Source organism: Carettochelys insculpta, chromosome 14 (genome assembly GCF_033958435.1).
Source record: "Carettochelys insculpta isolate YL-2023 chromosome 14, ASM3395843v1, whole genome shotgun sequence".
Taxonomy (NCBI): Eukaryota; Metazoa; Chordata; order Testudines; family Carettochelyidae; genus Carettochelys; species Carettochelys insculpta.
Window position 1 is genome coordinate 42244055 of NC_134150.1, and position 23032 is coordinate 42267086.

A 23032-nucleotide genomic window follows, 5' to 3' on the forward strand; every position below is an offset into this window, starting at 1 on the left:
CCACTGTTTGACCACCCTGACAGTTAGGAAGTTTTTCCTAATGTCCAGCATCAACCTCCCTTGCTGCAGTTTATGCCCATTGCTCCTTGTCCTACCTGTGATGTTAATGGATTTGGACATAATCGAGCAAAACACTGTTGCAATCACTTGTCAATGTTGGTACGAATCTTGTACAAAGTGGCCCAGCTGGGCTATCTCCTGGAACCTTAACGATGCACCGATTGTTTGAAGTTATGAGTAATGTTCCCCTCCTTGTGTTTCAAATGTTTGCTTACGGGAGACCTCAACGGGCGGCTTGGCAACCTGTCCTGCAAGGACTCTTAGTCAAGTGACTCAGAGTACTTGACTGACAAAAGGCCTTAAGGACCAATCCACATCTGAAGAACTTTAGTGTGAAGATGCAGACCAGAAGGTAAGCCGCAGCTGCCAATGGATGACTCATGCGTGGACGTGACACTCCACATTGGACAAACTTTCACACTGGAGAGCAATGGAATTCCCTCCCCCTGGGCAATGGTTTAGAGAGGGTCCTGGGAATCCTGCAGCTCTGCCTTCACTCCACCTCATCACTTCAGAAGCTAATCAGTTATAACCTGGGCCCAGAAGGACTGATGAGCCATCCTAAGGGGATGATTTCCAGAGATTCTTTTAAGACAGCCACCTGCTCCACCTCTGCTAAGAGCCTTCAACAACTTCAAACTGGTGTATGAAACGGATCTTTTTAAAAAGACGTTGACTCAACCTTGTCTCTTCTTTTAAAGTAGTAAACTTCTCGATGTTAGATGCTACAGGCTTTGCCCAGCGTGCTCTTCGGGGAAGATCTGAGGGATACATGGACCTGGGGATGTGGCCGGTCCTTTGGGACTGCAAGAACTGTTCAGATTTGGTGAGACTGGTTTTCACAACCACTCATCTGTTTAAGGAGTGATACTGGTTGTGGCACAAGAGAAGCTGGAGTGTGCAAGGGACTTAGTGCTTGTATGACTGCTTGCTGGCCAGCGTGGCAACAGAAGAGTTCTATGTGACTGGTTTGGTGCCTTATAGTGGAGAATATTGCTGGGCTGTAGGTAGCCCTGTTTTAAGCATTTTGCCCCGATTTGGCCCTCTCAGCGGTGCTCAGAAAACCTTGACTATGACAGTATCCTCAGAGTTTGAGAAAAATTCATTTCCCTCTTCCCTGTACATCCTTTTAGGTACTAGAAATGATCATGCCCCCATCAGTTGTCTTTTCTAAATATACCCAATTGTTTCAGTCTTTTGTCATGTTTCTAGGCATGCAAGCATTTTTGTTACTCTTCTCTGGACCGTCTCCAACGCCTGTACATCCTTCCTGAAACATGGGGCCCAGAACCGGATGCAGAACTCCAGCTGAGGCCCACTCACTGCAGAATAGCAAGGTGAGTAGTAACAGAGAGGGAGCTGTGCTAGTCTATATATTATCAAAACCAAAACCAGTAATCAAGGAGGACAAATCAGAAAACAAAATGGGAAAAACTCAATCTAATTCTTGACCTCCCACCCCACCCTTATACCCCTCTGCTCTCTGATTTGCTCACCTTGATTATCTTTTTCTGATTTGTCCTCCTTGATTACTGTTTTTGGTTCTCTGAGCCTTAAATATTGAGTCTGCTCTGGTCTGGCTATGGTCTGAAGAAGTGGGTCTGCCCCACGAAAGCTCATCACCTATTTTGTTAGTCTTCAAAGTGCTCTGACTGCTTTTGTGTTTTAATAGCAAGGGGGAACGATGTCTCTCGTCCTGCTCACAGCACTCCTGTAAATACTTCCCAGAACATTTGCTTTTTTTTGCACCAGTCTCGCGTTCTTGACCCCCACCCTCCCCTTAGCTTGTAATCCACTCTAAGTCCTAGATCCCTCTCTGCCACGCTGCTTCCGAGATGGTCATTTCTCATTTTGCACGTGTGCCGTTGACTGTTCCTTTCCAAGGGGAGCATTTTGCATTTTAATCCTACCCGCAAAGCGCTTGTGACCCTTCCCAGCTTGGTATTACGCTCTGTGCTGCTATCCAAGTAGGAAAAAGGTAGGAATTTCATGTGTCAGTGTCCGGTGGAGAGACGCGGCCTGGAAATCTGCTGGACTTCAGCCTGGCTGCCAGCTGCGTTTGGTGTTGGGCAGCAAGAGGCTCAGTGGGGCATGTGTGGAGCAGTAGTGACACCTAGTGGCCCAGCAAGGTCAGCTGCAATTCTGCAACACTCACTGTGCCAGGGGTTTAATTGCGTCCATCAAGCAATCAACAACTGTTTCAGCTGCGGCTGCACTCCAGGAACTAGCAGCAGGACATACCACCAGCAGGCGTTAATCTCAGGTTACGGTTTCTTTCCCAGTCACAGGGTGACGGCCTAGCAGACCGAAAACCTGTTTTGGGAAGGGGCGGAAGAGATGGAGCTCCTAATCAGGGCAGGAATGACTGCGGGTACGGCTACGCTTACTGCACGATCAACGCCTTCAGCGTTGATCTTCTGGGGTTCAGCACTCAGCCCTGGTGTGCCTCACTCTTGGGAGGAGTAAGGGAGGTCGTCGGGAGCGTCTCACGTGCACGACCAGAAAAAAAAATTGATCTTGGATTGTGTATCTGAGATTGACTTTTAGGTCTCGGGTAGGCCTGACCTCAGATGGGGAGGAAGTTAACTCCTTTTAAGGCTGCTGATCAGAATAGCCTCTGTAGGCTAAATTCAGTGCTACTCTAAGCTGGTGCAACTCCCCTGAGCGGGGCTGCTTTTGGCCCCCGACGTATACAGAGATGGCAGCTGGGACATAGAGACTTTAAGCCTGTAAGGACAGTAGTGACTCAGCACACCCCTTATGATGGCCTTGGTCTTCACCCCAGGCAAGTGCCCATCGAGCTAGGGATGACTGTATTACAGCAGTACCCAGAGAGCCAGACCGCCAACGGCTGTGTGGAACTAATAAACCTGGCTTTGGGAGGACCCACAGGCAGAAATTCACAAACCAGCTTTTTTTTTTTTTCCAAATTTATTTATGAACATTATCTCTGAGGGACAACAGCATCTCTCGGGCGCTCATTTCTGTACATGCAACTGTAGAAAATAACATTTGTATTCACCTTGTCTGTCTGCAGGGAGTTGTACAACGAAAGGACAGCAGTGTCGTGGCAGAGCGGTGCCATCAGCAGCACCAGCGCTGCCAAACAATATGTACACAAACTACATTGTAAAAAAACATTACATTGTTACATTACAGACAACGCAATCTGGCCGCTGTTCACCCCACACACTACGCGAGTTGGACTAGTACAAAGAGAAGGGTGTGAATTGACCTGTGAGGTATTTACATTTATATACAGTCTTGGAGAAGCATTACAAGGAGGGAAATTTACACTGTTGAGACTCGAATCCACACAGCACAGGTGTCAGAAGAGAATACAATGTGTTTGCTATTGTTGCTTTAAATTGCTGATTAAAGGTCTCTTCATGCTTATACAGGTTAATTCTTGGTTATTTAACAAAAGAAAGAAAAGGGCTTCAAATTAATAAAGAACAAATGTTATTAGTGGCCATACTCCTTGGTCTAGGGAAAGGAAAGCACTCCTGCATCCTCCTGCAGAGCAGGAGGACGGGCTGGCCCGTCAGTTCCCCTCACTTGCATGGAACGTGCGCTGCAATTCCAGTGGAGATAACCAGCTCCTGGATCTGGCAAAGCCCAGCCCTGACAGGAAGTGGAAAGTAGCAAAAGGACTCAAACTTGGGAAACAAAGGACTCTGTCTAAATAAAAAAACATTCCAAATATTCTTGGGATGCTACAAGTACTGACCCACTGCAGGCCAACAATACATTCCACCGCACAGAGCAGCATCCCCGAGCATCGCACCCGGCACTCGGCCCTGGGTTTGCGCATGGCACAGGCACAGAGAAAACTCCTGTCGAAGCGGCAGATGGCAACCAGAGCCAATGCTGTCCGTGCACAGGAACGGGCTCTCCATCTCACCGTGCAGCCTTGCGAGGGACACTAGGGATTGGATTTAACTCACTAATGCAACATGGAAGAAACTAGTTGTTGTGACAGATCATTTGTCTCATTAGCTTTGCACGTGACACGCCTCGTTCCTTGCTGGTGTAAGCCAGTGTGGTTACACCAGCCAAGAATCTGGCCCCCTAAGTCCTTCTCTGCAGAGTGTTTCTCTCCAAAGCAATCCCAGCTGGTGATGTGCTGCCGTGGGTTTGGAATCCAAGCCCCAGCCGGCTGAGGGTGCTGCGTGACCCAGTTAGTGGGGAAAGTCACCTTAGAAGAATGTGCTTCAACTTGTTTCTAGGAAGCAGCCTGGAGGGAAGCTGTGAGCCGAGAGGCTGCAAGGCAGGGTGGTTCCCAGTTCAAGTAATCAGGTCACTCCATAACAGCAGCTGTGTAAAAGCCATTGGGCAACAGACTTTGAACACAGAATGTCTGAGCAAGGGTAAATGTCCCATATGGCAGCTTCCCTGACTCCCTGGTGCCTGAACTGCTGCAGCTCATTTTCCCTTGGACCAAGCAGGGCTTTGGCTTCTCCACTAGCTAAACAGGAGATGGCTTACCCCATGGTCGTGCCCCTGCCCCACCCGTCTGTTCCCACTCCAGCTGCTCTTGGTCCTTGCATTACCTGGACGTGCAGCCCAGGTCTCCAAGTGCCACAAGAGCGTTGGCTCCAGACTCAGAGCTTTGCCACCTGGGTGTCTCATCCAAAAATGCCTAAGGGGGAAAAGAGGACGGGGAGCGGCAAGACGAAGCCCAGGCTGGAGGCAGCCCTCACACCGAATCATCCAAAGCTCATCCCCTCAAGCCTCCCTACTCCCACAGCAGCTCTGGCACCAAGAGAGAAGGGGAGCTGAACAGAAACTGAAGTGGTGTTTGAACTGGAGATTACCTAGCACATGCACCCAGCAATGGTGAAAGCCCTGCCCCCAAAGAAACCAACTTACAGCTCCCAGGTGCACAGAGGGTGTCTGTCCATGAGCCTCTGCCCAGCCCATCAGGGCGTGAAATGCAGCATGCCCCAGGGCCTGACACACACCCTGCCCCCTTCACTGTGCTATGCCCAGGTTTCCTATTCACTGTCAGGCAGAAATAGCTGAGCCACAGATTTAGCAGCATCATGCCTGGTCACTTTCAAAGTGCAGACAGAAGACCTGGAGCTGTTGCAGTGCCAGGGAAGCAGGGCAGGCAGGCTGACACGCCTGCGTTGTGTGGAGTCAGATGGGCATGGGTGCGAACAAGGACCAGAGTTTGTGGAAGAGAGACTTTGCATCAGCTTCCCGCCATGGCTAGTATGGCTGTACCTGGGTGCACACAGCCAGCAGCAGCATTAAAGGCTGGGGCGGGGCGGGGCGGGGCGGGGGGAAGGCAGTCCTCTGGTACTACACCACCAACAGCTGCACACACAACAACCCAGCGTCCTCCAGGGAATAAGCCATGGGACCGCCACTGTCTCGCAATACAGCTGCAGCAACACCCAGCCCGCTAGTGATGGCATAATTTCACTGAGCCCAAGCTCCCTCCTGATGGGCTGCTCATACCCACAGCTTCAGCCCAGACATCCCTGAAAAATCAACATGGTGTACACCCCAGCTAAGAGCCAGGGACAGTTGGCCCTAGAACACTTAACCAGAACTCCCTCCCACCCCAGATGGCTTAATTCAGAGCAAACTCCCCCTGGGACAAGCCCTCCTTGCAGTGGCTGGCTGAGTGGCTTTTCAGCGTACAACCAAATAACACTTCCTGCCCGGCTCTGGCTCCTCCTTGAAGAGACAGAGGGGTGGCTTCTCCAAGCTGCAAGGTACCAAACCCCCTGGAATCCATGCTCCCATTGACTTGGTGAAGGTGGCCTTCAGACAGCCTGGAGCATGCAGGGGTGTGTCCCTTCTCTAGTCACTCTCCCAACCTGATCAGCTCGCCTGCATCAAGCAGACGTTAGTCCTGGCTCATGCGGAACAGGTCCGTCCGATGGCTGCGTGACAGAGGGCCAGACCCGTCTCTCTCTGCCAAGTCCCTGAGGCCCTGCCTGCCAATAAGAAAATGCTCAAGGAGGGGGGGTTGTACAGCCTTGGAGCAGGGCTAAGAGCCACACTGGCAGCCCGGAGGTTTGGATGCCGCTGCCAAGCTGGGACACTGCAACAGGATAAAAATCACAGCTAGGGCCCAGGATGCTTTGAATACCTCAGGCACCTGGCTGAACCACCAGGCAGAAAGGGTCCCACAAGCGCAGCGATCTTCCTGCCCCAGCTCACCCTCAGTTACCTTCCCAGCAGGGGGGCTTAATAAAGCAACCGGCTTCTTCATCCAGAACTCACAATACTAACGCCGCACTAGCATGCCTACAGGCTCCACGACTGCCAAAGGTGCCTCAGCCTCCCTAGCTCCGACTCACCGGCTCCCCAGAGTGCAGCAGCTCAGGCTGAGGAAACGGCATAAATTGTCTGTCCCAGCCCAAATGTCCAAGTAACATCTTCTAAATGCCTCCAGGCCCGCAGCTAGCACATCCAGGATGGGATTCCCCCTTCCTCCCCTGGCCCCATCTCCCAAGGAACCCTGGGTAACTCAGACGCACCGCTTCCAGATCTAGGCCTGCCTGTGGTTTCTCTACGTCACTCAACTGAAAAGGCCTAGGGAAAAAGGAAACTACACTGTGCTCAAAGAAGGGGTCAACACCTGGAGATCGCCACAACACGGACTGCAGGCTGAGTTACTTTTGCAAGGCCTGAATCTCAGCAGACAGGTTTGAAATACTGAACGCTGCTCACCATTTGGGCCCTTATATTTTCCTTACGAGGGAAAGTGCTGCCTAGGGTGAACTATACATACAAAGATAATTTTAATTAATTTATTTATTTCTTTACACATAACTGAAAGTGATGTTACAGTACATAAGTTATTTACAACTGTGCAGTAATGTGTTGCAAAATAAATTATCTAGAAGGCAGCAAAAGTACATTGTTAATGTATATAAAACTGTACAGCATTTATGGGATACAATTTTCTTTATACGAGTATTGGCTCTTTAGTGTTTTCAAGTTATGTTCTCAGAAAGAGAAACGAAATGCCCAAGATTAAAGGAAAAATATATATAAACCACATGGATTTTACTCCATTAAAAACACGATCGGCAAAGTCCTTGCTCTACAACACCATTTTTGCGGTAGACACTCACCATACTGGTCACGTGAACGTTATATGCCAACTGCCTCCTTCCTCATCCACAAGTGGTGACAAGCAGCTACTTTCTGACGACTCAGAAGGAGTCCTGGGTCCGGAGCCGCAGTCGTTTGCACCTCCAGAAGCGCAGCTGGGAAAGCTGGATGCTTCCTTTTATTTTTGCTTTTCATTGATGACGTAACCAGGATGGAACAAAAAATATAAAAAACCCACCGTCTCCTCCGCAGCTTCTCCCAGAGGAGATCTGCGGACAAATGGAAAACAAAGAGCTTGAAATTGCCATGTTCACCAGTACACAGACTGCATGGTTGCTGGCCCTGCTCAGCAGCTTCTGCAATGCATGTGTCCTTGAACCTTCTCTTCTCACCGCCTGTCAGTCTCTCTCTCCCTTGCCCATTCAGACGCTCACTGCTGTGTGCACTGGCTGCCTTCTGCTGCAGCAACTGGTTTGAAAGGAGCTGCATTCCCCCGCCTCCGGCTGCCTGGTGGAGCGGCGATCAGTCCAGAAGTGAGGGAGATGTGAAGAAAGTGCAAGTATTTTTCTGACTGTTTTGTTTTCTGCCGATAGATGCTTCCTCCTTCTCTGACCAGGGATTCATCAGCAAGCGGTAAGGACGAACGTGGGCTCGAGCATCTGTCCTTGGAGGGCTCCCGCCCTTGCCAGCTTTCGGGTAGAACGTCTCCTGGTTTTGTATTGTCATGCTGGCAAGAGCACAAAGTCATCATTGACGTCCACCATCGGCACGTAAAAGGAGGGAACTTCATTGACGCAGAGGGACTTATGCCCAGCTGGATCCAGCTCCTGAACCTTCAGCTGCCACTCCATTCGCTGCACTGCATTCAGGGCAGCAGCTTCATGCTGCTGCCGCATTAGCAAGCATGTCTGCAGCAGAACAGAACGCCAAGCGGAGATGGGTTAATGGGAGAGAACAGAGGCGACACTACACTGAGCAATCACACTCTGGCGGCGAGGCAGTGGAGACTTCAGCTACCCTGTTGGACAGACGCATTCCCAGATGAGCCAGGACTATCCTTCGCGGAAGGAAACACACTTGGAAAATAAGTCTGTTCAACAGGATCTGGGGAAGGCCCCACTCCTCCTCCGGAGGTGCTGTAAGACCTCACAGCAGGTCAGATAATGAGAATTTTTTAGCCTTGGAGGTAGCCAGTGTGAAATGCCAGCTGAACACAGCGTAGGGAGTGCTGAAGCACAACCAGTGGCTGTTACCATGGCATGGTAATACAAGCCCACTCCATGTGGAGCACTGGGAGCTGCAGTATCCACCTGGGCGTGAAAGGTGGAGGGAGGGAGGAAGGGTGGCCCACCGATTTTTGGCCTGGGCTCATGTCCCTGCTCTGTCTCTGGGGCTCAGTTCCCACCTGTGAAATGGGGCAGTAGCAGCGCTCCACAGCCATCTGTGGTGGGAGGGTGAATACGTTACAGAGCACTGGAGGGCCAAGGATGTCCCTTAGACGTAAAGTCCATCTAAGGGACTTCCGCCCAGGATGCAGCACTTGGCTACTGAGTGGGAAGAGAAGAAACAGTGCTGTGACAGAAACAGCAGAGGGCTCAGTCAAGAATTCTGCCGCAGCCTCCCTGCGGCTGTGAGCACTTGAAGTCTGCCTCATTTCCCCACCTGCAGAGAAAGCCAGGGCTTACCCAGCTCACAGCAGCGACTGCTCTCAGCATGCATGGCACGGGCGTGGCATTTACACAGCTCACGCTTTCTCCCAAGGGCTCCTTGCCCTTATCAAGCATTTCTGGAAACTGCCAAACCCTGGTGCCAGGCGCAGCTCAGGTGCCCAGCAGCAGCCGCCGCCGCCATTAACGCTGCCAGGCAGCAGAGCAGGCTTTGAGGCCGTTGCATTTCCCTGACCGACTGGAGCACTAACCACTGCCACAAGACAGACTGGAATCCTCCTTCCCTGCTTAACCTTTCAACTGCCAAGCAAAAGAGCTCAAGCAGGGAACAGACGAGCAACATTCACTCCTGACTGCTGCGAACGGTGCACACCCCGTGCACTGGAGTCCCCCCGCAGGACCTGCAGGGTCACGCAGCTCTCACCTTCATTCGATCGTATTTGTCATCCACATCTTGCAACCAGGAAATAAACTGGCGAGCATTGAAACGATCTCTGACGGACTTGTTTTCATCTCCCTGTCAAGGCAAGAGCACAAAAAGAAATTATACAGTAAAATAGAGACCCATTGGACAGCTGCGGCCTGCTCCACCCACACACGCAGAACACCGCACTCCTGCAAGAAAGAAGAGGGGTGGGTCTGAAGAAGCCAGCAGAGCACCAGCAGGCATACGTAGCCCTACAATGCTTTCACGGCACTTTGCTAGAGGTTTCAGCCTGAGTAGCAGATGTATGCGCAAACCCTCTCCTTGCCTTCCCCACACAGAGCTGCAGCTGGGAATCTGTTCACACTAAACACATTCAATTCTTCCTTGGCCAACAGAACACCTACAGCTCACTGCGTCCTTAACCTCGTGCCCCAGATTGTACATAATGCATCCACATGGAGATTTCCAGCATGCGTTTATTTTTTGCCTTGCGAAATGCTAAGAGGTAAATCAGATGCATGGATCAATATCCTGGTTCACTAATGAATCCCACTATACTGTCTGCTGCAGGGGGGATCAGCTTCTGCAATACAGCAATGCGCTTTCTATAGAGGACAGTTTTACAGCAGGTTAGGGATGCGGTTACTGAGACTCTGGCCAGCAAGATGTGCTAAGACAACTGCTCAATCCCACTTCTGTTGATTTTAAATTTGGACGAAGCCAGGCTGTTGAAGTCTGACTCATCTTCTGTGCTAGCACTTCTCAACCTCTCTCCAGCTCCATGTGACACAGGCATGAAAGAAAAAAACCCGCCTGTGGGCTGTGCAGTGGCGCCTTGCTTTTCAAGACCAGTCTTCTCTAAGGAAGTCATTTCACAGATTTCTGTTCTCTGTGCAACACAAGCGGGGATGGTGGAACAGCTGCACAGAATGTACTGAAATAAACCTTTCCCACATGCTGACGGTTCTGCTCAAGAGGAGGGCCAGAGGGGCTGGCAGACAAAGGAGGGGGTTTTGCTATCTTTAAATAAACAGGTAACGCTGGGCTCCCCTATATCATGCATAGGCATATTCACACACACCTCCGCCATCTCCCTAGACAGCTTAACTTGTGACTTGGACCCTCTGGCAAACAAATCAGATTAGCCACCAACAGCAGCACATGCTGAGAGCTCCCCCAGAGACACATTATATCAGGGCGCAGGGGACTGGGTGGGAAGCACATTAATGCCTCCCTACACCCATTAATTCTGAAAGCATATCCCAAGGGTGCTCCTGCACAGTGGACCTCAGACAGATGTAACCACTATTCAGATGGCCACTGACCTGATTTTCTAGAGGCATGTTATAGACCTCAGAGTCCAGTAGCATGGTGCATGCGCTGAAGGGCACTGCCTGGTTAGCAATGGTTCTTGCTGCCCGACAGTGAACTCTTAAGATCTCCTGTTCACATGAAACAATCAGCTTCTCCTGGGGGAAAAGGAGACAGTACACCATGAGCGCAGCGAGCCTTTAGTTTCTCAGCAGAAGGAAGTTAAGAGCCACTTGCCCTAGGAGGAACCCCCGACAGCGCTCCATTACCCGCTCTATGCTGTGCTGGAGTCGCAGCTTCCCCCTCACCGCTTCCTGCTGCTTGAAGAGCTCCTTCAGGGGTTCTGCAAGTGACGGAGGGGGAGCAATCTACAGACACAGAGGCACAAGCCGTTACAAATGGTGACACACACTGGATTCACTCTGAGCAATGCAGAGCTGTGCTCCTAATAATGCTGCTTTGGAGCTTGCTTGCCCCTTCTGGAGCAGGGCCAGCCTTCTCAACTGCTACACAGGGGCCCAGAGTTTGGATACGGCTATGCAGTTACTGCCCTCAGGCTGTGAGCTGAAAACAGGCGTGCTGCCAAAGCCCTCAGTTGTCAGGGAGACGGAGCTCATCCCACGCACCATACAGCTGTGCCGTGTACTAGTGGGGGAAGTCTTCCCCTGCAGATGGGAGGCAAAGGACGCTGCGTTCCAGCTAGCTGTCACCAGGCAGCGTGTGGAAATGCAGAACAAGGGAAGAGAGGGTCTGTTGGCAAAGGTGAGCATGGTGCTTGCGGCTGGTGTTTCCATCACCCCAAGCTGTCACCTGCCCATCCTTCAGGGCTGCATGAGGATACTTTGAGGGCCCCTGATGAACAGCACGACAGACATGCAGATGCAAAGTATTACTGTCCGGGGCAGTACACTCCCTACTTATGGTGGTCCGCATGCCCATATTCAAAACACAACTCTGGCTTTGCAGCGAGCCTGGGTAATGCACCACTGACAGAGCAGAGTTAGGGCTCCAACCCTAGGCTACTTCCTGTTCACACTGGGGGCACAATCATGTGCACATAGTGTGTTGTGGAGTGGAAAGCTGGGTGGCTGCTGCTCTTTAGAGAAAGTGTGCGCCCATCACCTACAATGCTCATGATTTCACAGCTGACAGTAGGTGCATCAGCTCAGACCCTGATCCTGCAATAAGATGAATGCAGCCAAACATCTATGCTGAGCCCAGCTGATGTGAATGGGGTGTCAGCCAGGGCACACAGCTCACTGCAGAAGCAGGCCCTTGCTTCTCATTTCTCATGGTGATTGTGGAACACGCTAGAGACCCTCATTTGCAGTAAAACAGCCAGCATGCTGCCAGAGAGCTCCTGCCAGTTCATTTAGCACCAGGACCACAGTTTTCAAATGGGAAGAACGGGGGCCCATGTCCCAAGGATGTCCCCTGAGCAGTCTCTTTCAGGCAGGGAGAACTGCTTACACTCTCCTGAGAGACACCCAGCATAATATTTTACTTCAACAGAGCTTATTTTAACAAAGCCTCCTAACCATGCACCTGTACAGAAACCAGCAGTGCTCTGGATACAAAAGACGGCAGGAAGGCTCCACTGTCTGTGGAGTTTCTCCATTAAATTGCAGCAGGATGTGGAACTGACCACGTTAGTCAAATCCAGAACCTCCCACCCATGGCTGGGAGCGAACATTTCCTGACCGGAAGTGTTAGTCTACTGCTGCATTTGCATGGCAAACTCTGCCAGTGGGGTGGCCACTACTGGTCAATCGCTCACTGGAGCCTTCGCACAAGGAAAGGCAGCAGTTAAGGGTAGCCATCTTCTAGTTACAGCATTACAGATGGAATCCCTAATTATTGCTTATAAAGGCAGGTTTGCTTCCTGGTTCTCAGCCTACTGGCCTCACATGAATTCAGCCTAAAGTTCCAAGTCTTCAGCTCCTAAGCACGACTTAAAAGTCTTCTCTATGCACGTACAGCAACACTCATTTATAATACAGCTGGCACTATAGCAGGGCTCAATTTTGCAATCGTAAGTGTGTTCCAGGAGCATTGTAAGGCCAGCTGCAGCCCCAGCTAGGCTATAAACAGAACTTGGACTGTGATGAGGACAACCCTGGCTGGACTTGGTTGTATTTGTAGCAGCGGGGGCCTGGTGGGGGGCGAGATTCTCTGCCGTTCAGTTTGATTGCTTCATGAATATGGCAAGGGTAACTCACCACAGGAATGTGAAGCTTGCTTAGCGGCTTGCCATCCAGCAGGTAGGATCCTGTGTAGGTGACATATTCAGCATAACACTGCGGAGCTTGAGGGGTAATGTAGCAGAGGATTTTCCGCTTCTCCTCAATCTTTTTTCTGATCTGAAGGTACTCAAAGTACGGATTTGATCTGTCACTGTGATAGGGCTCAATGTCATCCAGCTTTATAGCATCTACAATAGCCGCCAGGGTTTGCTGGATCATCTCTCGTGTCTGCTGGGTGGAAGTGTTAATCTGCTGCTGCAGCTGCTGGTTGGAACGCTGGAACCTGCGTTTACGTGGATGCTGGGCTTGTGCATCATCCTCCTCTGTCACTCGCCCTTTTGCACGTGTGGAAGGTGCAGATGCTGGAGGAAACTCTCTCTCAGAAGATGCAGTGTTCTGTTTATTCTGATTGGCCAGCATTTGAGCCCGGTTCCTGGTAATTCGTTGCGGGATCTCTTCTATTTTGGGTGGCTTGGAAACTTCTGCTACTGGCTTTTGTACTGGTTCTACGGTTTCTACTGGAGTAGTCCCTTGGGGCGCATCTGTCTGGGTGAGAGAGACTTGGCTCCCACTTTGCACTGTTGTACTGTCTTGCCCAACTCCACTCTCAGCAGTGGTTACTTGTGCCAAGCTGGGTTGAGATCCACACTCTGCTGCACAGTTTGATGAGAGCAGTTCTTCATGGTTTGTTTCTGCCTCCTTTTTCTCCAGCTGAGTGAGCTCTGTGGGTGAAGTCTGTTGGGAACTCTGGGCCTCAGAGTCTTGCAATCTTTTTTCTTCTGGCACATTCAATGCTTCTGATGTAGCTTCTGGTGCAATCACTTCTGATTTTTGCTCCTCAGGCTGTGGCTCTGGTTCCACAGCTAGTAAGTTACTTGGCTGATTAAGCGGTAGCTCCTCCTGCTCACCGGCAGCTGTGACAGACGCACCCACACTTATAACCCCAGTATTTATGACTTCTGGGGCAGCTAATGAGCGTTCTTCTATTAGTGCCACTTCAGTCATTTCAGCTTCTGGAACATCTTTAGCTTGGAGTGGCAATTCCGGCAACGAGAAGGGACCAAGGTCTAAGTCATCTTCTGAGGCTGTGAACGGATCAGACCACGTTACCCGCTCTTCTGAATTTACAGGTGCAACGTTACTGTTTTCCAAGTAACTGTTTTCCAGAGTGTTAACAGCTTCTGCCTGAGTTTCTGTTGGCATGCAAGGGGGATCTGAAGGCATCTTGTGTGTTTCTTCTGGAAGAGGCTTGCAGTTATTGAAGAAGGTGTCTAATCTCGTAGGGGACATGTAAGGAGCTTGCTCTTCCGCAGTTGCCATTTCTCCTGGAACTGCTTCGTCAGCATCTTCCTTTACTTCCTCAAGCCCCGGTTCAGATACTGACAAGGGATATGAAATAGGAGACACTGGGTATGGAGGATCTGCAGAAATGAAGGGCACCGGTGCAGGATGTATTGGGTCTAGTGAACAGAATGGCTTAGGGGATTCAGGGAACCTCTGGGGAGATTTCATCAGAAGTTCTGATCCCACTGACCAGCTGACGGGGTGATCAGATGGATTACCTATCAAGCTGGGAGGCAAGGGAGGATCAGGGTTTCTGGAAGGAGGGTTATCCCAGTCTATATTGTTCTGCTCTGAAATACCTGAACTGAAGTGATTTTCTTCAATAGGTGGTAAAAATGAAGATTCTGGTGGCAAAATAGAAGCTGTAGCTTGCTGCTCTTCTGTGGTATCCAAAGGCATGCCAAGATCTGGTGGAAGAGCACTTTCTACAGAAGGTGCGAGCAGCTCATCCCTATGAGAGGGGGAGGATTTTGCTTGTAAACCAGAAAAGACGCTTTCAGGTGACTGGACTACATTGCCAACAGGTGCACAATGCAAAGCTTCGACTTTAGGTGATGGAACTCCATAGTCAGGTGAATAACACCCTGGAGACATACACTGAAACTTTTCTGCAGGAAGAGAAGGAAGAGGGGCTTTTTCCTCCATCAAATGCTGCACTGGAGAATCATAATTTGATGTTGCCGGAACACTTTGCTGCCTGAAAAACTTGTCTCCAGCACTGAATTCTTCTTCTGGGACTCTTCTTATATCAACAGAGATTGAACGATAAAGGTTCGTGGAGGATATTGTCCTTGTTGGAGTCTGACTTGGATTGTCTGGCAGTCCACTCGAAGTATTTGCATATCTGTCAAAAAAAGATGGAGAACATGCATTCATGGACATTGTGGACATGGGCAAAGCGTGCTGAGTGTCAGCACAATCAAACATCAAATCTGTGTAATCTTCATTGCTGCATGAAGGCGTCCTTGGTGTCTGCATCACTTCTTCATAGCTTGGACAAGAAACGACGGAAGCCGGAGCTGGAACACCTGTTGGCCTGCTCTGATCTGGCCTGGGAGAAGCAGGTAAAATTTCTTTCAGCTGTGGGCCAGTGATCCAATCTTTTGAATCTGTCCCCATAGCAGGCTGTGGCTTATTATCTGGTGTCAATATGGGAGTCAAGGGGCCTAATTCTTTGAGCTTTTTGTCCTTTAGCTGAGTATCAAGTGCTAGTGGTTTCTTTGTGGTCAAATCCAGACTCCTTTTACGCATCTCTTCAGAGGTTTTAATTTTATCTTTTAATTTGGGGTCTCCAGATCTGTGCCTCATCTTCTCCATTTGCTTCATTCTCTCTTTGTGTCTTTTGTGGCGTTCTTCAATTTCCAGGTCTTTTTGGCTCAGCATCCTCTCAAAGCTGGTCATCATCAGATCACCATCTCCAAGAAGCTTCTCTCTTGGCCTGTTATCTTTCTTGCTACCATCTTTGGACAATGTTATTTTATCATTCCCATTACTTATCTTTAGAGATTCTGTTTTGTCTCTCTCTTGGTTTTCCTTGAGCTTCTCCTTCAGTTTGGTTTCACTAAATTTGAGGTTCTCCTCCTTTGACTTATCTTTGAAGGAGATAACTTGAGGGCTATCCTTATCCTTGTCTTTAACCAAAGACTTGGTCTCATCTTTGTGATGTTTAAAGACTCCGTCTGTATGTTTGTCTCTATGCTTTTCCTTTTCATCCTTCCATTTTTCCTTGTGTTTCTCTCTTCTCTTCTTCTCTCTGACTGTGCTGATGGCACTAGAACTATATGTCTTTTCCTTTTCTGCCTTCTTTGAGAGCTCCTTATCAGGATCATTTTTATCTTTCTTTTCAGGGAACAAGCAATCAATGTTTTTGTCCATTTCTTCTTCACCCTCTGCTTTCATACTGTAGGAAATGCCAAAAGTCTCCCCATCCACAGAGAATTCTTTTTCGTACTGAGTGGAATCTTTTCTGCTGCTGGAGTCTTTGAATTCATCCGCCTTCTCTTTTTTCTCTGTTTTCTCCTTCTTTGTTTTCTCTTTCTCGTGACTTTTCTTTGATGAAGAGGAGGAATGCCTGTGCCTCTCCTTCTCCTTGAGTTTGTCTTGCAAACAGGGCAAAGGAAGAGAATCTTTATACTTTTCATCAGCGGCATCCGTAATGGAAAGGTTAGAAGACTCAAAAAGGGTGGTTAGTCCTGGATCTTGTCCTCTGTCTGTGAAGCTATCAGAAGAGATCTCACTTATTTTATCATTGGAGTCATCTCTATATTCATTGAGGGCCTCCTCCTCCAATTTTTCCAACAGACTCTTCTCTGCGTCTCCTCCTTTTGAAGACTTCTTTTCTTTGGAATGTTCTTTATCCATCTTTTCCTTATGCTTGTTTTTAACCTTCTCCTCAGCAGCATGCTTCTTTTCTGCCTTTTCAGGGAGCTTTTGCTTGTTTTTCTTTTCTTGGGTGGAGTCTACTGATGTTCTGTCTTTCCTGTCTTTATACTTCTCCACAGAATCTTTTTCCTTCTTCTCTTTGTGTTTTTCAAAGAAACTCTTCTCTTTTTTCTCTTTACCACCTTCGGCTATTCCTTTATCCTTTTTCTTCTCTTTAGAATCTTTATCTTTCTGTTTCTCTCCTGAATGTTGCCTGTCAGAAGAGTATTTTCTGTGCTTGTCAGCAAGATAAAGTTCCTTTTCAGCAGCCACGCTATCATCTTTTTCTTGTAGACTGTCCATTCGATGCAATTCACTCCCAATGGCCTCTCCAATTTTGAATCCGCTTAAGCTGTAATCATCCTTCTCATCTTCACTTTCATCTGTGAAGATATCTGCAATACTGTACCAACTTTTCTCTTTTCCCTTTTTCTCATCTCTTTTCTCAGAGAAGTCCTCTCTCTCTCCGGAGGGGTTTTTCTTCTCTTTGATATAGTCAAAAGAAGTTTTCCTTTCTTTGTCTTTGCTATGTACATCCTTGTATTTTTCTTTAGCCTCCTTTTTCTCTTTAAAACTTTTATCCAGTTCTTTATCTTTCTGGTTCTTCTCAGCAACAACTTTTTCATTTTTCTCTTTGTCTGTTTCTTTGGATTTCTCCTTATATTTTTCTGGTTTCAGTTTTTCTTTCTTGTCCTTCTCAGGAGCCTCTTTCTTCTCCTTCCCTGAATGGTGCCTTTCCCAACTCTCTGCATTTTTCCCACTGAATTCAAGATCAGATTTCTCCTTGAAGAATGTTTCACAACCATATTCTTTAAATTCATCTCGATAGGGCTCCTCTTGCTTAATTTTTATGTCCTTTCGGTCTTTACAGCTATCAGAAGAATCTTTTCTCTCTTTGTTGGTTTCACACGGATCTTTTTCCTTTCTCTCTTTAATGCTTTCTGCAGAATCTTTCCTTTTCTTGTCCTTTTCAGGCAGATAACTAGGAGTGACTTTATGCTTTTCAGTTTGGTCTTTTTTCCTCTCAGTGTTTTTGTCAGTGCTTTCTCTCTCTCTCTTTTTCAAGAATGTGTCCTTTTCATTACGCTTTTCATTGTATTCCTTCTTCTCTTTTGTTTTATTCTCCTTTTTCTTGTCTTTAATTTCCTCCTTCACTGTTTCTATGATTAGTTTTGCCATGGAGTCATTTTTATTCTCTCGGAAGTCCGTTACTGGAGAATCCCAGCTATCCTCGCCTTTGAAGTCGAAGGATGAATCAGATGACAAATCAGAAAACCATCTCTCTTGCTGATCATCAGAAAGGCTGAATTTTGTGTCCTCACTTTCCAGCAATTGGCTTTTGTTACTAAACTCATCAAACCCAGACTCTTCCCTGTAAGCCTTTTCCTTTTTGCATTTTTCTTTCTCCTCTTTGAAGGCTTTTTCTTTCTCCAGTTTAGTAATTTTCTCTTCCTTCAGATCATTTTTCTTTTCAGCTTTTGACTGCTTGTCCTTTGACTTTTTCTTTCTCTCCTCCTTATGTATTCTAGGTTTCTCCTCTTTCGGAGACTTCTCCTTCAGTGGTTTCTCTCTCTCTGATTTGTTCATCTTCTCCTCTCTGAAAAATTTGCTCATGTCTTTACTCCCCTCTTTCACCTTTTTTAATGATTTCTCCTCTTTAGGGGCTTTTCCAGTCTCATCTTTAAACAACCACTCCTTCTCCTCTGATTTACTTTTCAGGAGCTTTTCTTCCTTCTTATTGTGTTCTCTCTCATGTTTTAACACTTTTAATTTATTTTCACTTGGATTTTCAGTCTCTATCAAACCCTTGTCTGGCTTTTGCTTAGTATCCTCATATTCAAAAGAAAAAGTTTTGATTATTTTAAGGTCTTGGCTGGCAGGGCATTGTCCCTTCTCTTTGTTTTTATGTTTATGTTTTGTTTTATGTTTTTTCACAACCTTCCCCTCCTTGTCCAGCTTTGGAATTGCTCCATCTACGTTGGCATGGAATGAATTCTTCTTCTCAGACACAGTATTGTGCGAGTTATTTTTCTTTTTGTGCTCCTGCTTCTTTCTCACTGGCTTTACTGATTGTAAGCTCGAATCCTCAGACGTATAGTCTGACTCACTTGTCAGTCTCGTCCGCGTGGAGTCCGATAAAGAACTGACGTCTGACCACGCTGGAGAAGATATGGTTTTCCAATTGTCTGTCCTCCAGTGCTTGGAGTGCTGGTCTGTAAGATGAGGGTTATGTTTCTGCGATGCTAAGCTCCCATGAGAAGAGGTGGAAGAAGCAGACAGAGAGTTGAACAAGGAGGATTCCTTTAGCACTAGCCTGGAGTCCTTTACACAGCTAGAGCTTTGCACAGAGTCTCTGTCCTCCTCCTCACTCTCTAAATTTTCACTCTCTGATTCAGAGGAACAAAATTTGTCATTTTTTTTACCAAACCGAACCTCTTTGCTCTTGGGCTCTTTTTTCCGCTTCTTTTTCACTTTGTTTTTCTCCTTCTGCTGCTTGGCGTTGGGGGGCTCTCGAGACTTGCTGCTGGACAGCATCGAGTGAGTCGAGAGCCGCAGCTTCTCACCAGCCCCCACAGCTACCCCGGTATCCTCTTCGTCCGACGTGTCTGACAGGATGCGATGGGCAGCTTTCTTTGGCGAAATCGTGTTGTTTTTAGTATAGGTTTTCACTTCCATTTTGGGGATGGAAATAAAACTGTTTGCTTTAGGCTCTTTCCTGTAATCCTTTTTCAGCAAATGCTTGTCATCAACAGGAGGGACTCTGTCCTGCTCATCGTCTTCGTCAAACTCATACTCATCCTTTACTGGTGTGATTGTTTTGGGGGGCTCTTGACTCTTGGTCTTATGTTTCAAGCCTTTTTCAAACTCAGAGTCTGTGTTATTGCCATCAACAGAGCTGGAAGGTGCAAATGAAGGGGCATCCTCCTCTTCAGAGCTCTCTGTGGAAAAAAGCACAAAACGTTAGCCCTGCAGGTTGTTCTCCTGGAAACATACATATTCTCCAGACTGCCTCTGAAATCCTGAGCTAGCAGTCTCCTTTCACCCTACACACTGAACACAGCAGTCACCTTTGCTGAGCCTAAAGAATGAGCTTAACATTCGGCTGAGAAGAATACCTCAAGAGTTTCAAAGCCACCTAGGATGGAACGGAAGACAACTCTGTGGAAGCGCTCAGTGTGAGCACAGTTCTAACACGCTTGGGCTGCAGGCCAGCTAGCCTCAGGGAGAAGCTGTGGGACACAGTGCACCCTGAACTACAGTAAACTCTTTCATACCCGGCATTCTATTACCTGGAACTCTCAAACAATTGGCATTTTAACCATAAGTAACACATAGTTCCGTTTTCCATAAGCACAGCACAGTGAAAGTAAATATGAACAAACACAGCATATACAGTATAAGTTTAGAGTGTACAATACTACTGTTGTTGGTAAATAAAGTACTCTGCATACATTTTTGTTTATTAATATCTAATTTGTTTTTCTTTAGTGTCATGCATTGCTAGGTACACCTATACCTCTCTATTATCCAGAATATTTGAATATCTGGCAACCCCCTCATCCCAGAGCTGCCAGATATGAATTAACTGTACCACTAAGAAGTTGCCCATCCAGTAAAGGCACTGCAGCTACGAGCTATAACTGTATCACCTCTAACCTAGACTAAAGCCATTTAGTAACTGAGTGCAGAAGTATTTGGAAACTTCTACAAGTGCAGAGTCAGCAACTTGCTTTCCTGGTGGCAGGATGTAATGAACTCAGAACAGGTGTATGAGGGTTTCTACAATTGCTTCCAGGTGCAAGTCAAAATGGTGGTAACAGTCTTTGAACCCTGAAGGATATGGGACCTAGGTACTGGATGGCCTAGCTGCTGCTCCTACATCCCCTGTTGTGGTAGGTGGGAACATCCAGGATGCCCTAAGCAGCAGACTTCTACAGTTCTAAAGTTCAACTGAACTTTCCGGGATGACAAGCAGAACTCTCTGAGCAAAGGACAGTTTTTCTAAGCAGCTGAACAGCTTGGCTACTGATTCTTGGCTACTTCAGTAGCACATAGGTGTTTTGGAGCTATTATAACTTTTGTGCATTTTAATTCTTTTGTGGTACAAGTTGCCCGATGGCGATAGTCCATTATACCAGCATCCCCATGGGGTAGCATCTCACCTGTTGAGCTCTCTTCGCTAGATGGATAGGTGGTCTTTCCCAGGAGTAGATTCACCATGGTGGGTGAATTAGCGACTTTTAAAGGCGTCTCTCCCTTCCTGTTGCTTTGATGAGGGTTCCCTCCATAATGCAACAACAATTTTACCACCTAAAAATGAGAAAAATGTCAAAGTCTCAGTATGGTTCAGTTTCAAAGGAAGAGGTTTCAGTCCCCATCACTTTTGTGGGCTGTTCAGGCAGATAAGCAGAACGAGGTCAGTTCGAGGTCAGAGCTGGCTGGCCACCCCACCCTCTGTCTCCCACAGACACGGACCCAGATTGAAATGAGGGTCAGAGAAAACGATAGGACAGATTTGCAAGGCTGGGGGAGGAAAGAAATACAACCTGTCTTTAAATAGCAAGCGCCCTCCTCCAATTCCACCATCTCTGACTCAAAGGGGAAAAGCTACTACAATAGTTATTACCTTGGGGTGGGAGAAAGATTCTCACCTGGAAAGATGTAACATGCCTGTCAGTCAAGTGAGATGAAATCCCAATTGCTTATACAGATACTACCTGAAGCGTAGGAAAATCAAACTAATTTATTTGTAACAAATCACTACAAAATGGCTGCTACATCCAGCAAGAACCAACCTTGAAATGCCCATTATTAGCTGCGTCATGCAGCGGGGTGTCGTCATCCAACCCCTTTGTGTTGACTTCTGCGCCGGCAGCAAGCAACTGCTTTGCAACATCATAGTAACCCCGGTTACATGCCTCGTGCAATGCTGTCCAGCCTGCAAGCACACAAACACTCATGACATGGGCAACTGATTGTACTGTACATAATTACCAACAGTGTCACACAGTAACCTAAACAGAGGCTGCATTAAAACAGCAGCTTGTCTGCAGCTCTCTTTGCTGACACGGCGCTCTTCTAACCAGCCAGCATACAGCACACCAAGGCCTGAGTGGCCAAGACTACTGGAAAGCAACAGCTGGTACCTGAGTCCGCCTAGCTTTTCAGTTTGGCAACATGATGTGCTACACCCAAGAGTCCAGTGGAACTTTAATTTTGCTTAGAGAACTCCCGAAGCAGAGAAATCTGGTGAATGAAACTGAAGGGCGGCTGATACATCCTGGAGCTCTGGCCTCAACAGATTTAGTTGTTTCTGTCTCCTTTAACTCTCCAATAGGACAAGCACTGTTACTCCATCTGGACTGGGGTTTAGAATTCATCTGTTCATACACTGTATCCCCTAGGTCAACTCCGAGTGTACACAGCAGGCAACTGTATCATCACAAACAGGACCATGGCTTCTTGAAGGGACTATGGATGCAAGCCACAAACACTCAAACACCTCTAAGGAATGAGGGAAAGAAACGTAACAGATTTCTACCGTACGTGGGAAGCAAACTCATTTCTAAGCAGAATCTGTTTTGAAGTTTCCCAGGAGACTTACACCACTCCTAGGGTATTCTAACAGCACAGGGTGAGCCTTTCAGAACCCTCCATTTGTACCATTAAAACAGGGTAGTGCTTATATGAAATGACTCACCAGGAAAACTTGCATCGCTAGTACACTGATGTTAAACATACAGAGCTCAGAATAAGCAATTCTACTTATTACATCCAAAAACTACTTCAAAAGAATGCTGTGGTCACAACATCAAACACTCAGAACCAGAAAACGCCAGAATTAGGGTTGTATACATGCCACCGTCATTCAGCCCTCCCACACGTATAATTATAGTTAACAGGAAGTTTGTACCATGGAGGTTAAGCATGTCATTGACACAGTGACTTTCAGAGTCCTCTATGATATCTTCCAGCCCTGGGGTAGTAGGCCAGAGCTCCCAGCCATTGGGGCAGACCTGGAGCTCGTAGGTGCCAGAGGCGAGGAGTGTTGGAGCCCAAGCCCTGCTGTAGCAGGTCTTGAACTCTCACACACCTCCACCCTCCCATTCAGGATTTAGCCCTCCTTTCCACAGCACTATTTTGTCTTAGCTATTTTTAGGTTTTTTAAAAAACAGGGACAGGCTTCAGTGAATTTTTGTTTATTTCAATTCAGTCAGACAGGTTCCTCTTCCAGGCAGCAGACACACCAGCAGAGGGAATACTAAGAGGACAGGAGAGACAGCCTCCCTGTTCTCTGCTCTGATGCCACAGTGATTCCTAAAAGCTTGAAGGAGCAATTGCAGGAAAAGTCCTGCTCAGCCTCTGCAACCCTGAGCTGGAGCATGCTCAGTACGGATGCAGCTGTAACAGAATTCAGCAGGCAAACTCTAACCAGTCTCTACTGAGCACGTACAAACATTTTTCAGCCTTACAACATGGCC

General features: G+C 47.8%; 1 protein-coding gene across 3 annotated transcripts in view; it reads right to left on the reverse strand.

Annotated features, from left to right (window-relative positions):
- Positions 1-2978: 2978 nt before the first annotated feature.
- ANKRD11 (ankyrin repeat domain containing 11) overlaps positions 2979-23032 on the reverse strand; it is a 240614-nt gene continuing 220560 nt past the window's right edge. The window contains exons 7-13 of one of the 3 annotated variants that reach the window (XM_075009252.1): positions 21347-21489; positions 20714-20861; positions 12762-19489; positions 10812-10910; positions 10557-10700; positions 9229-9321; positions 2979-3684 (exon numbers count right to left, since the gene is read on the reverse strand). In XM_075009252.1, the coding sequence (XP_074865353.1) occupies positions 3547-3684; positions 9229-9321; positions 10557-10700; positions 10812-10910; positions 12762-19489; positions 20714-20861; positions 21347-21489 (7493 nt within the window). In that variant the 3' untranslated portion in view covers positions 2979-3546. Of the gene's footprint in view, positions 3685-7003; positions 8046-9228; positions 9322-10556; positions 10701-10811; positions 10911-12761; positions 19490-20713; positions 20862-21346; positions 21490-23032 lie in introns of those variants that run through there. The other 2 variants (XM_075009251.1, XM_075009253.1) reach the window with 2 other exon arrangements.